The 14,525-nt window shown below is 41.8% G+C and overlaps 1 protein-coding gene across 1 annotated transcript in view; it reads left to right on the top strand.

Annotated features, from left to right (window-relative positions):
• Nucleotides 1-1,732: 1,732 nt before the first annotated feature.
• PROX1 (prospero homeobox 1) overlaps nucleotides 1,733-14,525 on the top strand; it is a gene marked incomplete at its 3' end in the record, with an annotated part of 39,867 nt that continues 27,074 nt past the window's right edge. The window contains exons 1-2 of the mRNA XM_081111899.1: nucleotides 1,733-4,587; nucleotides 11,968-12,069. Coding sequence (XP_080968025.1) covers nucleotides 2,854-4,587; nucleotides 11,968-12,069 — 1,836 coding nt within the window. The 5' untranslated portion in view covers nucleotides 1,733-2,853. The remainder of the gene's footprint in view (nucleotides 4,588-11,967; nucleotides 12,070-14,525) is intronic.

Genomic DNA, 14,525 nt, shown 5'->3' with positions numbered 1-14,525 from the left:
AGCTATATGGAGAGATATATTTCCTCTATTAATATAATCCCTTGTCTTGCTCGATTATATAATTTTTACCATTTGTTTCATCCTATTTATTATATCTCAGCTGGATATCGTACAACAGGACCTAAAAGTAATTAAATTCTCTTAGCACACAACAGAAACGGATCATTACTTAGTCTAAAAATGCTGACTGGTTGAGAGAGAAATGCAAAAAAACAACAACACAGAGTAGTTTGGTGAATTTCGAGGAAGTTACAGGTTAGCTTTTGGTTAAAAGATCCAACAAGCATGTTTACCACTCTTCTCCACTGAAGACGAGAATATCATTTCTTTCCACCTTAGGAAAAGCACAGCCCTCCTCTGGCTCTGGCAGGAGGCAGGGGTGCAGCTGTTGAGACCTAGGCTCCAGGAGAGGAAGTGCAGTTGACTCCGAGGTAAATGGCAGCTGGGAAAGGAAGGATGCCTGGGGATGACCTTGTGCTCATCTCTCCCACAGCCTGTCACTTCTGAGCCTCTGGTGCAGAGGTGCTCTTCCCAGAGCAAGGACGGGGAGGGGCAGAATCCCGTTTGGGTGTGAAGGTGAACGGGGAGAAAAACACTGCAGAAAGTTGGGTCCGTGTGTTGATGGGAGATCCGTGTGCTTTTCAGGTGATGTTAAAGAGAAAAGGATTTGCACACAAAAAGAAAAGAAGTAAATTTTTAAAAAATCATGGCAATGAGCTCTACTTTTAGAAAGCTGATCTGCAGGCAGAAAAGACCTCTCCCTCAATATGCAAGTCTTTCTGAGAAATAATTCATCTTTTTTCTTGTTTGTCTCAGTCTTTCCTCCTTTTTCCTCCCACCTGACAGCTCCACCGGATTTATCAGATCTAACGTGTTAGTGAGAGACCTGTCATTGCATTTTTCTGAAACCAATTTTATTAGTAATGTGTGAGGAGTCCGATTATTCCAAATTTGACGTTGAACTCAATATTGAAGTTATTAAGGCTTGTTTCCATGCTATATTCAGGAAATTTTATCTTGAGGCATATAAAAAGTATTTTATTTGCAACCATACAAATATGTATGTGTGTATACATATTTATATACATAAACACATATATGTATACATACACCTATATGAAGAGGCATCATACCGCTTCCACGATATTCTAAAACAGGCTCTTTTAAAATGTTGTAGCTTCATACAGAAACCAGAAGCCAGGTCTGCATGATGAAATCTTTCTCGCTTTAAAAAAAAAAAAAATACATGCTGCCATCTAAGCATTGAGCATTTTCTTGATTTTTACAGGCTATTTCATGCTGAAATCATGCCTATTTGCATGGATAGTCATTCTTTAAAACTAGCCACAGATGCAGTCCTAGGGAGCACGTAGATGTTTTCACAGGTGAACCGAAAGAGATGGGAGCGGTTCCAAGCACTCCACACGCTGCCTTTGGCAATGGACCCTGTTATTGTGAAGATGTGCTCTGTTAAGCAAACGTGAAGTTTAATATTAGATCAACCCTGGGTGAAAAAAATATTCTCATTTTCTCCATAAAATGTTAATTGTAAGCAAAAAAAGATGTGACATCTTACATTTATGCCAAATTTGGGGTTAGCATCACTAGTTAATAAGTCACAAAATATGTCAACTACCTTTTATAAAATGCAAGGAGGGATCTTCTCTTTTTTACCTTATGTTCCCAAGAAACAATGGAAGTTCGAATGCAGAGAAGGTATTTCCTTTCTCACATATATTGGAGTGATGTTATTTTCTTTCTTCTTTATACATCTTTTTTTTTTTGGTCTTTATTTCTGTGTGTTTTTTCTTAAATACAGCATATGAAATAAGATTCACAAGTGGTGTATGTTAAAGACTTTCTTTAAGCATGGAAGTATTATTGCGGCCGATTTTAACAGAAGAAAACTAGTCCTGAAGATATATTTATCCTTGCCTAATTCAATTTATTGATTTCTAAAATGTAACAACGTCGTTCTTTTGCAGTGAGTTCGACTTGATAATAATTTAAGTAATCAGAAGGGCATCATGAAAATTTATAAATAGTCTCATACTTACATTAAAAAGCCCAAAAGATATCATCTTCAAAAGTGATTTTACTAATAAAAAAGCATCTCTATGCTAAATAAGCAGACTTGTAATAGGAGTATTTTTGCAGTGATTTCAATGTGAAATTGACCATTTATGTTGGAAAGATGCTGAAGGGGCTCTACTCATTTCATTTCACATTTGACAAAAATATTTTAAAATTTGGTAATAAAGGGTGTTTTTTAAATATTTGCATTTACTTTAGTGTTCTTTTCATAGCCTTAAAAATCACAATAATTTTAATGCAGAAATGGAATTTTGCATCCCAATTTCACACAGCCTCAAAATTTAATCCTATTTCTTAAGTATAGCCCACTTTCATCTTCTTTTGTAATGTGAATCTGAATGCCCAAAATTTAATCAATTGGTTGTCAGAGGCTGTGTACTTATAATCTACTATTTCTTCTGACGATAAACAGTATCATTTTAGGCATTTGTGAAAGAGAATCATATTACTGGTGCTTAAGCAGTTTTTGCTTTTTTTTTTTTTTTTTTTTAATCTTAATCCATCTTAAACCAGTGGAGCAGAAATATTTAAAAATGTTTCATTTCAAGCAGAGTGCATAATAAATTGCAATAATTGTAATGTGCCATAAATCCCAGAGCCTATGCATTTTGTATTTGATTCAGGATTGAGGTCAGGAAATTTGGAGAAATTTAAAGAAAATGATTCATCAGTCCTTTTGTTCTGTTGGCCAGGGTCCCGGGATTCTTGAGCTGTGCCCAGCTGACGAGCTTTTGAAGATGGCACAATAACTGCCCAGTGATGCCTGACCATGACAGCACAGCCCTCTTAAGCCGGCAGACCAAGAGGAGAAGAGTTGACATTGGAGTGAAAAGGACGGTAGGGACAGCATCTGCATTTTTTGCTAAGGCGAGAGCCACGTTTTTTAGTGCTATGAATCCCCAAGGTTCCGAGCAGGATGTTGAGTATTCAGTGGTGCAGCATGCAGATGGGGAGAAGTCAAATGTGCTCCGCAAGCTGCTGAAGAGGGCGAACTCGTATGAAGATGCCATGATGCCTTTTCCAGGAGCAACCATCATTTCCCAGCTGTTGAAAAATAACATGAACAAAAATGGTGGCACGGAGCCCAGTTTCCAAGCCAGCGGTCTCTCTAGCACAGGCTCCGAAGTACATCAGGAGGATATATGCAGCAACTCTTCAAGAGACAGCCCCCCAGAGTGTCTTTCCCCCTTTGGCAGGCCTACTATGAGCCAGTTTGATATGGATCGCTTATGTGATGAGCACCTGAGAGCAAAGCGCGCCCGGGTGGAGAATATCATTCGGGGTATGAGCCATTCCCCCAGTGTGGCGTTAAGGGGCAATGAAAATGAAAGAGAGATGGCCCCGCAGTCCGCGAGTCCCCGAGAAAGTTACAGAGAAAACAAACGCAAGCAGAAGCTGCCCCAGCAGCAGCAGCAGAGCTTCCAGCAGCTGGTTTCAGCCCGCAAAGAACAGAAGCGCGAGGAGCGCCGACAGCTGAAACAGCAGCTGGAGGACATGCAGAAACAGCTGCGCCAGCTGCAGGAAAAGTTCTACCAAATCTATGATAGCACTGATTCTGAAAATGATGAAGATGGTAACCTGTCTGAAGACAGCATGCGCTCGGAGATGCTGGAGGCCCGGGCCCAGGACTCCGTAGGGAGGTCAGATAATGAGATGTGCGAGCTAGACCCAGGACAGTTCATTGACCGAGCCCGAGCCCTGATCAGGGAGCAGGAAATGGCTGAAAACAAGCCCAAGCGAGAAGGCAACAACAACAAAGAGAGAGACCACGGGCCAAACTCCTTACAACCAGAAGGCAAACATTTGGCCGAGACCTTGAAACAGGAACTGAACTCTGCCATGTCGCAAGTTGTGGACACTGTGGTCAAAGTCTTTTCGGCCAAACCCTCCCGCCAGGTTCCTCAGGTCTTCCCCCCTCTCCAGATCCCCCAGGCCAGATTCGCAGTCAACGGGGAGAACCACAATTTCCACACCGCCAACCAGCGCCTGCAGTGCTTTGGCGACGTCATCATTCCGAACCCCCTGGACACCTTTGGCAACGTGCAGATGCCCGGTTCCACAGACCAGACAGAAGCGCTGCCCCTGGTGGTCCGCAAAAACTCATCTGACCAGTCTGCCTCCGGCCCTCCCACCGGCGGCCACCACCAGCCCCTGCACCAGTCACCTCTCTCTGCCACTGCAGGCTTCACCACATCCACCTTCCGCCACCCCTTTCCCCTGCCCTTGATGGCCTACCCATTTCAGGGTCCATTAGGTGCTCCCTCTGGCTCCTTCTCGGGAAAAGACAGAGTGTCTCCTGAATCCTTGGACTTAACCAGGGAGACGACGAGTCTGAGGACCAAGATGTCATCCCACCATCTGAGCCACCACCCTTGTTCACCAGCACACCCACCCAGCACGGCGGAAGGGCTCTCCTTGTCCCTCATCAAGTCCGAGTGTGGCGATCTTCAAGACATGTCCGAAATCTCACCTTATTCGGGAAGTGCAATATCCTTTTATTTTCCCCCCAAGGAAAACCAAACAATACAAGGGCCTCCCAAAGGGTCAGGTTTACAGCATATGTAGAATAACGTAGGTTAGCATCTTCTTAAGAATTCAATCTTTCCTGTTACTCAAAGTAGTACGCTTTTATCAACAGGCCTGTGGCACTTCTAATGGCACAAAACCTCCCCACTAAACCAACATCCTTGCAATTTTTACAAGTTGTGAACTGCCCCAAAGAGCTGGTATTTAATATATGCATTCTCAGCAGTGTCTTTCTGCTGTTCTTCCTGTATTCTCTTCTTACGCTTCTAAAAAAATTTTACTTATTTATTTTAAATAAAATTTACTTTTATTTTGATATTTTTATTGATTTCAGAGAGGAAGGGAGAGTTAGAAACAGCAATGATGAGAGATAACCATCGATCAGCTGCCTCCTACACACCCCACACTGGGCATTGAGCCTGCAACCCAGGCATGTGCCCTGACTGGGAATTGAATCGTGACCCCCTGCTTAACCACTGAGCCATACCTGCTGAGCTTAAATATATTTTTATTGATTTCAGAGAGGAAGGGAGAGGGGAGAGATAAAACATCAATGATGAGAGAGAATCATTGATTGGCTGCCTCCTGCATGCCCCCTACTGGGGATCGAGCCCGCAACCCTGGCATGTGCCCTTGACCTGGGACCCTATAGTCCGCAGGCCGACGCTCTATCCGCTGAGCCAAACCAGTGGGGCTACCCTTTTATTTTTTTTTTAAGAGTAAAATCAGAGATAGAAAAATATCTCATTGTGATATTGAATTCTATCAGAGATACAATTTTTAGGAGATAGTAAGTTTCATAATGGAGTGAAAAGTCAGTTTTAGCTCCCAGATGCCATAAGAATTCTCCCTTGAAGCCCTGAACAGGCTCCTGGGCCCTTTAAAGAAGGTTTGATTCAGTCTGATGAAGAGCACTGTGCTGGTGGGAGGGGAGGTGGATTCTCCCTTTAATCCTGAAGTGAGACGTGGTTTTTTAAAGGAAATACACAGGTACTGATTTATTCCGACGGCATCCGTCTCTCGTTCACCAAGGTCTGTTCTTTGGGGCTGGTGCAGCTGCCTCCCATGCATGATTAACCTCTGTTCAGCCATACACAGAAATCTTTTGTCCTAACATACACAAAGCAAATTATTTTGGAAAGCGAGAGAGCACAATTAAATATAAAACTCAAGCTGTATCCGACTTAAAAATGGCTCTTTTTATGACTCTTTTTATTTTGAACCTGACTTTGATGTAGAGATGCCAGTTATATATTTTATTGGTTCTGTCCTGCACTCTGGCTATTTTTAATTGATGATTTTTTTCTCTCTCTCTGTAAATTGGTCCTTGCAGTAAATTCTTAAGAATCTTGTGGTCATGGGTGTTCTGGGGTTGTAGACTAGTAGCTTTGGGGGGCAGGTCAGGCATGTTTCTCTTATAATAAATTGCCATATGGATATAAAATTTAGCAATAAAGTTGGCTGTTGCTAAATTAAGGATTTTGAGCAATTGTCTTGATGACTAGAAATTGACATTTTAGTATGGAAACCCACTCAAGAGGCTGCCACTTGAGTGCAAAGTCCCAGCTCTGGTGGAAATGTGTTTCCTCAGGTAGTGAAGGTCGTCCTTCCAGCTAAATCTTAGGATACTGGGGAAGATTTCTGATAAGGCGAGTGGGAGCCACTAGTAGGAGATCCACGTGGGCAGTTAACAGAGTCTCTTTCCATGGTGAGGAAGAAGAGAATCATGTCATGAGAGAAAGCAAGAGAAAGATGTTGAGGACCTAGCTTTATAAATAGAAACGGAGTCTTTGGTTTCAGATTTAACTTCTACCATTCAAAGCCTTAAAATCGAACCCATTGGTCATGAATCAAAGCTGTGCCAAGCACCATACCAGGCAATAAACAATCAGAATGATTGGATTATAGCTACTGGTGATGAGAAAGGCAAAGTAAGAAGACACAAGGACTGGATTTTTTTTTTACCCTTTGTAGGAAGAGCATCTTCCAAAGTTCATAGCAGGCCACTGTCCAAAGCTAGACCCCATCTCTTCAGAGATCCTCTAGTGCATTTGAAGCCAATAGTAGTGATGGTGGGTTCTCTCTCTCTGTCTCTGAAACACACACACACACACACACACAGACACACACACACACGCACACACACCCCAGAAAGGGACATGCCTATTTTGGTAAATATTTGAATCCAGGTTTCAAAGTCTTGTAAAGTCCATATTAAACTCTTTAACTCAAGATGCCTGTTTATGGTGATTTGTTGTTGTTTTTTTAAATTAGACTTTTCATTTATAACCAGATAATTTTCTGCTTTTGTTTTTTTTTAAAGTAAGTTGGGTCTTCTAGAAAAAAAATATTTTTGATTGCTTTAAGCGTTGGCCATGCTCATTGTCTCACCCTCCCTAAATCTCCTGAGGAGTTTTAAGGATTTGAATGGAAAGAAGTCCCTTTTATTTCTACGCGTATCAAAGGCTTTAAAGAGAATATAGTTGCTTTTTCTTCAGATGAATAACTTCTCCTCTCTCCTACCAATATAAGGTTCTGTTGAACGATGGTGGTTCGGAAACACCTGTGTTCATATGACATGTTAGTTGCTTTACCTGGAGGTGTTTCTTTTCTGTAGCTAAATAATTGGACCACTTGTTGCAAGTAATGACTACATTTCCCACCTTCTAGCTTTCTACCCTCTGCCTCTTTCTCTTTCCCCTCTACCACATCGCACTTTTAACCATTTATTTCATCGATGCATTATTTCTTAGGAAGATGACAGGCAAGAAACCTTTTTTAATATATTTTTACTGATTTCAGAGAGGAAGGGAGAGGGAGAGAGTGATAGAAACATCCATAAGAGAGAATCACTGATAAGCTGCCTCCTGCACCCCCCACACTAGGATTGAGTCTGCAACCTGGGTATGTGCCCTGACTGGGAATCGAACCCTTGACCTCCTGCTTCATAGGTCAATGCTCAACCACTGAGCAACACCGGCCAGGCGAGCAACCTTTTCTATTGTCCACATAATTCTGAAGCCAGTGAGAATCTGCATGTTTGTTGGGAAACTGGACCCACTTTTGTCCTCTCTTCATCCTTGCATGGAAGCGAGTTCTTCCTCTGTGTGTAGGCAAAATTCTCAAGCATTTAGTTTAAAGAAATCTCTAGGAATCACACTGAGTGGTGTCTTACTTCAGTTGTATGGATGTAAGCACATATTTGAACCTGTAGTTACTCATGTTGAAAAGGTCAGTAGCAATGAGATGAAATGGTACCACTATAATCGTCCTTATTATGTTTTTATTTTTAGTTCACGGGTTTCCAAGTTGTGATGAATAATTTCTTAAGGAACAATTATTTCCTACTCAGAAGGGCATCAGCTGTTTCTCTGAACAAAGTAGCTCAGACAAGAACTACCGAGAACACCAGCTTACCAGAGAAATCCACTTAAGTTCAGCACATTAAGCACATGTGTTCTAGGAGGGAGAACAGTACCTTGTTCTCCCTTCTAACAGAAAGGAAATGGTGAACGTGTGCACGTTCAACTGAATGTCAGTGCACCTGCTCACGTCTTGGGCATAAAAAATTAGTTCAGTATCTTTGCAAATGAATCTCTTTAATCAAATATTAAGTTTTATTCAAATTCCAAAAGAAACAGCCAGCCAATTGTTTTCCTCCGTGGTGTTCCTTGTCATTCATCCTCTTTGCATCTCAAGAAAAATAGCCTTGTTGAGGCCCCAAACATTTGCATGCACCCAATTAAAGCCCAGGAGGATCATAAGCCTTTAAGACATGCAGGTGAAGACACACCCATTCTCTGTGCGGGCCCAGCTGTCCCTACTGGACTTTTAGGGAGAATGTTAACGATACTTGAAGAAGTTTCGAAAGGAACATTGTCTAATAGGTTGAAATTAAAGTCTAACTGGAAAAGATGGATTAAAAACGAATTTTTAAGATGTGAAATAATCCATAGAAGTTGATCTTTTACATGATTTGAAGCCTTATGGGACCATAGTAGTTATTTTCGCTATAGGGAAACCTGCCCTGCCATTGTGAAGTAAAATGAAAAAATATTCATCCCCCGGTTATGTGGAGCTTCTTAGAGAAGCAACAACTTCATTGCTCTATCACTGTCACCAACTGAGATCGTTTAGATCTTTGCTCCCCGTTTTAGGTTTCCCTGGGCGGCCAGTGTCAGAAATATAGCAAGTCAGAGCAGAAGGAGAAAGCTGAAATTCTTTGGGTTCCTAAGAGGTTTAGAAAATGTAGGTAAACGGTCCCAATCCGTTTGGTTGGACATGCAGCTTGTAAAATCTCTAGCCACAATTCAGAGCGCAACTGGGAAAAGAGAATTTTCTTCCTCCTGCCTCCACAACCTATTATTCTCCCATTTGCCTTTTTGCTGCCTCCGCTGCTCCTCCCGCTGCTGCGTGTAGGTAAGGTTATATTGTGCTTGGTAAACAGACAACACACATTCTCAGGTTGTTTGAACACCGCTTTAGATTCAGCTGTAGCACTCTACTTCTCTGATCTTTTATATTCCCCAGCAGATGTCTTTCATTAATTTATGGATTTATCATCTTTTCTTTTTCCCCTTTTTCTTTTCTTTTCTTTTTTTTTTTTTTTTACACCTGGCAGCTGTCTCAAGTTTCAGCAGTTATTGTCTATTTTGCATTACACATAGAATTGAATGTCATCTGTCTTCACAAAGCTATGGCTAAGAGAATTGAGGCAAAGCCACATGAGCTGCCTGGACAGATCTTGTTTGCGTTCCATCCCCCCTTCCCCTGCCCCCCCTTTACCTCCTTAATATTTATTTGTGCTCATTTTCTTTCCTGGCCTTGAATGGAGCTTAGCTCGTGTTCAGTACAGCTGTATGTTTACTGAATCTATTCCATCATGAGTCATTGTGCGTGTGTAAGTATCCTGGAAACAGCTAGTGCTTTCTTGGAAGAACAGTTGCTTTTCAGCACAAGCACTTAAAAGGGAAATTAACCAATTGGTCAGTTCAGATTTATTTTGAGGAGGCAAAAAAAGGATTATCTAACTGTTGGCTTTTAAAGGTTTCATTAGCTATTTTTAATAGTTTATTAGAAACATCTATTTTATGGGAATTTTATCTCAATTACACGATGGGTGAGAGAGAAAGATTTATTCTGTGTTCCATTTCAACCGATCGATTCCAAGTATTACCAACAGGAAGCGTTTCAAAGCAAAAACAGACTTGAGAAATCAAATCAGAATAATTTTTTTTTTCATGAAATAAAAGCCTCTGCGTCCCCATCAAAATAAGATGGGAGTTGGCTTGTCTTTTATATAAAAAGAATGAAAACCATCTTTTAGCAAAAATATAAATGTGTGGAAAGCTTCGGGAAGTTTCCGTGGCTCGCTGACCGTCTGGGAACCACAGCAAAACAATTTCTTTTGTATGAGGCCACACTGTGAGAGATTTGGGACTTTTCCCCCACTAAGAGTTAAATGTTCGAGGTTGTTTTAATGTAACTGTCTGAAAAAAAAAAAAAAAGATTAGAACCCAGATCTGAGAATGTTTGTCGAAGTTTGGACTCGCCTAAAACTCTTATCATGAGGCAATAGGAGACAGCTTGCAACTATTATTTCACTTATCCATCTGGACAGATGGCCCTGAAGTAGGCTGTGCTCCTTTAGTCTTCTCTATCTGTCTAATGGAGGTTACTGGAGGGCCTTTCAGCTCTCTCCTTGGCACAAAAAGTATGTCAGTCATAAATTACCGTCTTTGTAATCATTAAGGATCTCCAACAAAAACACAAGTTCAGTTAAGCTGCTTTGGCTCACAGATCTAAAAAATCAAAATTTCTTGCTTCGGTGTTTATTTTCAGCGGAGAAAAATAAAGCCCAATATTTAACTCTTCTATTTACCAACCAAGGTGATCTTTCGCACAATTTGCATGATATTAAAGGGAATGCTAATCACCTTCTCAGCAGAATATTTGGCTAAACACCCTGTTAGAAGTAGTCAAGGGCTTATCAATATTAATTTGAGTCTGCTTCTGTAGTAGTAACTTTCTGGTTTCCCTCTGTTCTGAAAGATTGCTCGAGCTGTGCTTGATGGAGGTCATTTGGAAACCTTTCCCTTTCCTAAATATCTGTGCGTATTTGACCTTTTTTGCATAAGGTGTGAAATTTCTGTTGGGTAGGAAATCTCTCTCTCTCTCTCTCTCTCTCTCTCTCTCACACACACACACACACACACACATGCACACACGCACACACGCATGCACATTTTCTTTTTTCCTAATTTTTACCAGACTCTCTTTTAAGAGAAAAATCCTTAGAGAAGCTTCTAGGAAGGACCCTTAATTGACCTTGTGGGGGACCACATTGATTTTCTCCACGTGCATCTTCATTTCTGATAAATTATAAAGCCATTAATTTGCTGAGGAAATGGCAGGGCCAGGCTGCGGCACAGATGTGACCAGGGCCGCCCCAGCTCCGAGTGTGCGGAGGAGTGCCAAGAATCCAGGCGAGAATCAGGAAGCCTGGATTGTTATGGTTAGCCTCATATTCTCTCGGGAACTGTTTTAGTTGCTGCTGTTTACAGATCTAAAAGGTAATGATGTTTCCAGATAAATAGGCCTTCTTATTTGGGGTAAGTGGCCATTTATTGATCTGCTAACCCACCGTTATTGATTTGTTAGCCCCAACCACTGCGCTACTCTCCAAGGAGTTAACTACAAATCCAGGAGAGGCAAATTGTACTTGGTCTTGGATCGTTGCTTTAACAAAAGCGACACTCCCTCTCCTCATTCTCTCTGTGCCAAAAGGACCCCTGCCCAAATTTAGCTATTATTTAAAAGGGAACAATTAAAAGGGTACAACAATGAGATAGGAAGAAAGTGAGTCAAGACGCTCCATTACATTAGCGCTGAAAGGTAAAATGCGAAGCTTGCCTAACTGTTCAAAATAAATGCCTTTTGTGTTTTCATGCACATTAGGATAATAATTTGATGTAAACGGCAGAGTGTGGAGAGGAGAATAAACAGAACCATAATTGTGAAGAAGAAGAAAAAAAAACTCTCATGCTAAGAGTTGTGTAGCACGTGTTGGGTGCATTTGTCTCCTTAGCAACAAGTGAACGTATAGAGAGAGGGGCTCTGTTTTGCCACCCTCTCCACAAAGTAGCCAAGACTCTGCAACTGAATTGTGCATCCTCGCTGTGACGTTTGGCAATTTGTGACAGGCAATGGGCAGTTGGAGCAAGCGGCAGCAAGTCAGGGATGGATTCCGCGACTGCGTGGTGGGCCTCCAGACTCCCGGGGGTGGGAGGTGACTGGTCCCTGTGTTTAAAGCAATATTTTCCTTAACCAATTGCATCCTACATGCAGGAAGGATTGTCACCCAATCACTTGAAAAAAGCAAAGCTCATGTTCTTTTATACCCGTTACCCCAGCTCCAACATGCTGAAGACCTACTTCTCCGATGTAAAGGTAGGGACGTTTTGTGTTATTCATATTTTTCCCCCAATTTCTGTGCATGTTATCATGATTTGAGCTTTTGGGAGTTAACGGAGCTGAGTGTGGAATCAGTTCATTGACACACCTGTGTTGTACTGATTTAATGCACTTGTCCTTCTGTCTAAAGCTGGGCCAGGCAGAGCCGCCCCCTGCGCATTAAGACCACAGCGACTGGTGTTAATAAGTCACATGGTTTCCATGGTAGTCGGGGAAACTTCGCCTCTGTCTTTATATGTCTTAGTAACTTCTTGGAAGAAATTTCAGCTGGTACTGAATGGATGTGCTTCAGGGGATGTTTTTTTCCCTCCCCTCAGCAACAGTCGACTGTTTCTGTTTTATTTCTGTTTCCCCATATTTGTGCTTTTGAAAGCAAACTCTAGCACCTCTTTACCCTCCCCCCGCCCCCCGCCGAAAAGGAGCGTACATTGAAATTCTCTATGCAGTAGCTGCTTAAAAACAAAAGTGATGATTGTCTCTTATTTACAACTTAATTTGTTGTTGATGTAGAGTACACTGAGCATAAGGAGAATGAATAAAGTGACAGATTCAGGACACATTATTCAAATGAGGATATGAAAGCTGTCGGCCCTACAGCTGCAGCCTCCCTCATTCTACAGAATATGGGGACCTCCTGGTTCTGTGTGTGTGTTTGTGTGTGTGTGTGTGTGGGGGGGGGTTAAGTAATTGTTTGCATCAACTTGATGTTGTGTTAATCATCTGTAACTTTTTAAAACATAGATTGGGTTTTGATGATGATAATGGCACGCATGGTATCATTATCCAAGGATTTTGCTAAACATTACATTAGCTGAGATTAGTTTATTAGGGTTGGGTGCTTCTCCCCACTCCCCTTCCCACCCCCATATGTACAAGTTCTTATTTCTGCCATGGCGAGAATTCTCGAGCAGCCAAAATATGCTCATTCCTCCGCACTCCTCTCTGCATAGTGTTTTGTGCCCGATACCCACGTTGCTTCACTGGCCCCCTTTTGCAGGCCAACTCATTTCAGTTTCCTCCCCTGATGTTTTATTTGGCCTTATAAGAAAAGTTCTGTTTTCCCTCCTGTTTGCTTTGAGTTGTGTATCAACTTCAGGCTTTTATCTTTCTCCTTCCCTGGCTGAGCTCCTTAAGTGGAAGGCATGTTTCTCCTCAGTCAGTGCCAACCAACTGGGCAGGATGGGGAAGGCAGAGGAAGGCAGTAATAGGAATCACTTACACGGCTGAATAGGCATCATCCAGGGCACACAAAGAGGCTGAGTGACACAGTAGGCCAGGAAAAGGGTTCGGACTTAGTGGGGGAACATCTTAACAGACAGGTGAAAGGGAATTTATCAGCCTGTTGAGGACCAACCAGCTGCTAGAGCAGCGGTTCTCAACCTGTGGGTCGCGACCCCTTTGGCGGTCGAACGACCCTTTCACAGGGGTCGCCTAAGACTATCCTGCATATCAGATATTTACATTACGATTCATAACGGTAGCAACATTACAGTGATGAAGTAGCAACGAAAACAATTTTATGGTTGGGTCCCAACATGAGGAACTGTATTTAAAGGGCCAGAATGTTGAGAACCACTGTTCTAGAGCCTAGTGGAACCTGGCAGAGTTCTTCCAGAGAATCATCCCAACACTTTAGTTCTAGAAGGGAAAAGTGTTATTGTGCACACATGCATGTGTGTGTGTATGCGTGTGTCCCTGTGACCTCCTTCACTCCTTTTAGCGCGATGATTTGCAGTATTGTGATATATTCATGACAATACCTTATATTATTTATATGGTACCTTTCATCCAAAAGGAGGCTAAAGAGCTTTAGAAACTGCATGCATAGGGAGCACTCACGTACCATTGCAATGCAGACACCCGAGGGTAGGAAGCAGCAACCAGTCTGAGCCAGCAACACTACCCAACAGTAGATGTAAATATTAGAAACATTCCTGTGTGTGTGTGTGTGTGTTTGTGTGTGTGTGTGTGTGCACCTCTAGTGGGGAAAGGGAAAGGGTTGGGGAGATTGTTGATCTGTAGCTTTATAAATACTGTGCAATGTAAACCCACAAGAAATTGTTTCCATTCCTGTAGAATACATCCAGTAATTCAGCTCTCAAACAATCACTTACTCTATGTAAGTAACAATTGTAACAACTGAATATCGGGTCAATATTTTATTTAAAAAACACTAATATTCAGATTATAGATTCCTACCCACATTCTATCCATATTGGGAGAGAGGCTCTTAAGGTAGACACGAGTCTGATTAATTCTCCTAATGGAGGGGAAGCAGGGTATGTCATGCAAAGCAGAACATCACTGAAGGTCATTTCTATATATTTTTTTAATGAATCATACATTTTTCACTTTACTAATTATGTTGGTTTTTTTGTTTGTTTTTGGCAATAAATGAATTTGTATTCCCTGCGCTTACACTATTGACAGCA

This window comes from Myotis nattereri, assembly GCF_964212035.1.
Source record: "Myotis nattereri genome assembly, chromosome: 18".
NCBI classification, from domain to species: Eukaryota; Metazoa; Chordata; class Mammalia; order Chiroptera; family Vespertilionidae; genus Myotis; species Myotis nattereri.
Note: the sequence above shows the minus strand (reverse complement) of the source record. Positions and strands in the feature narration are given on the sequence as shown.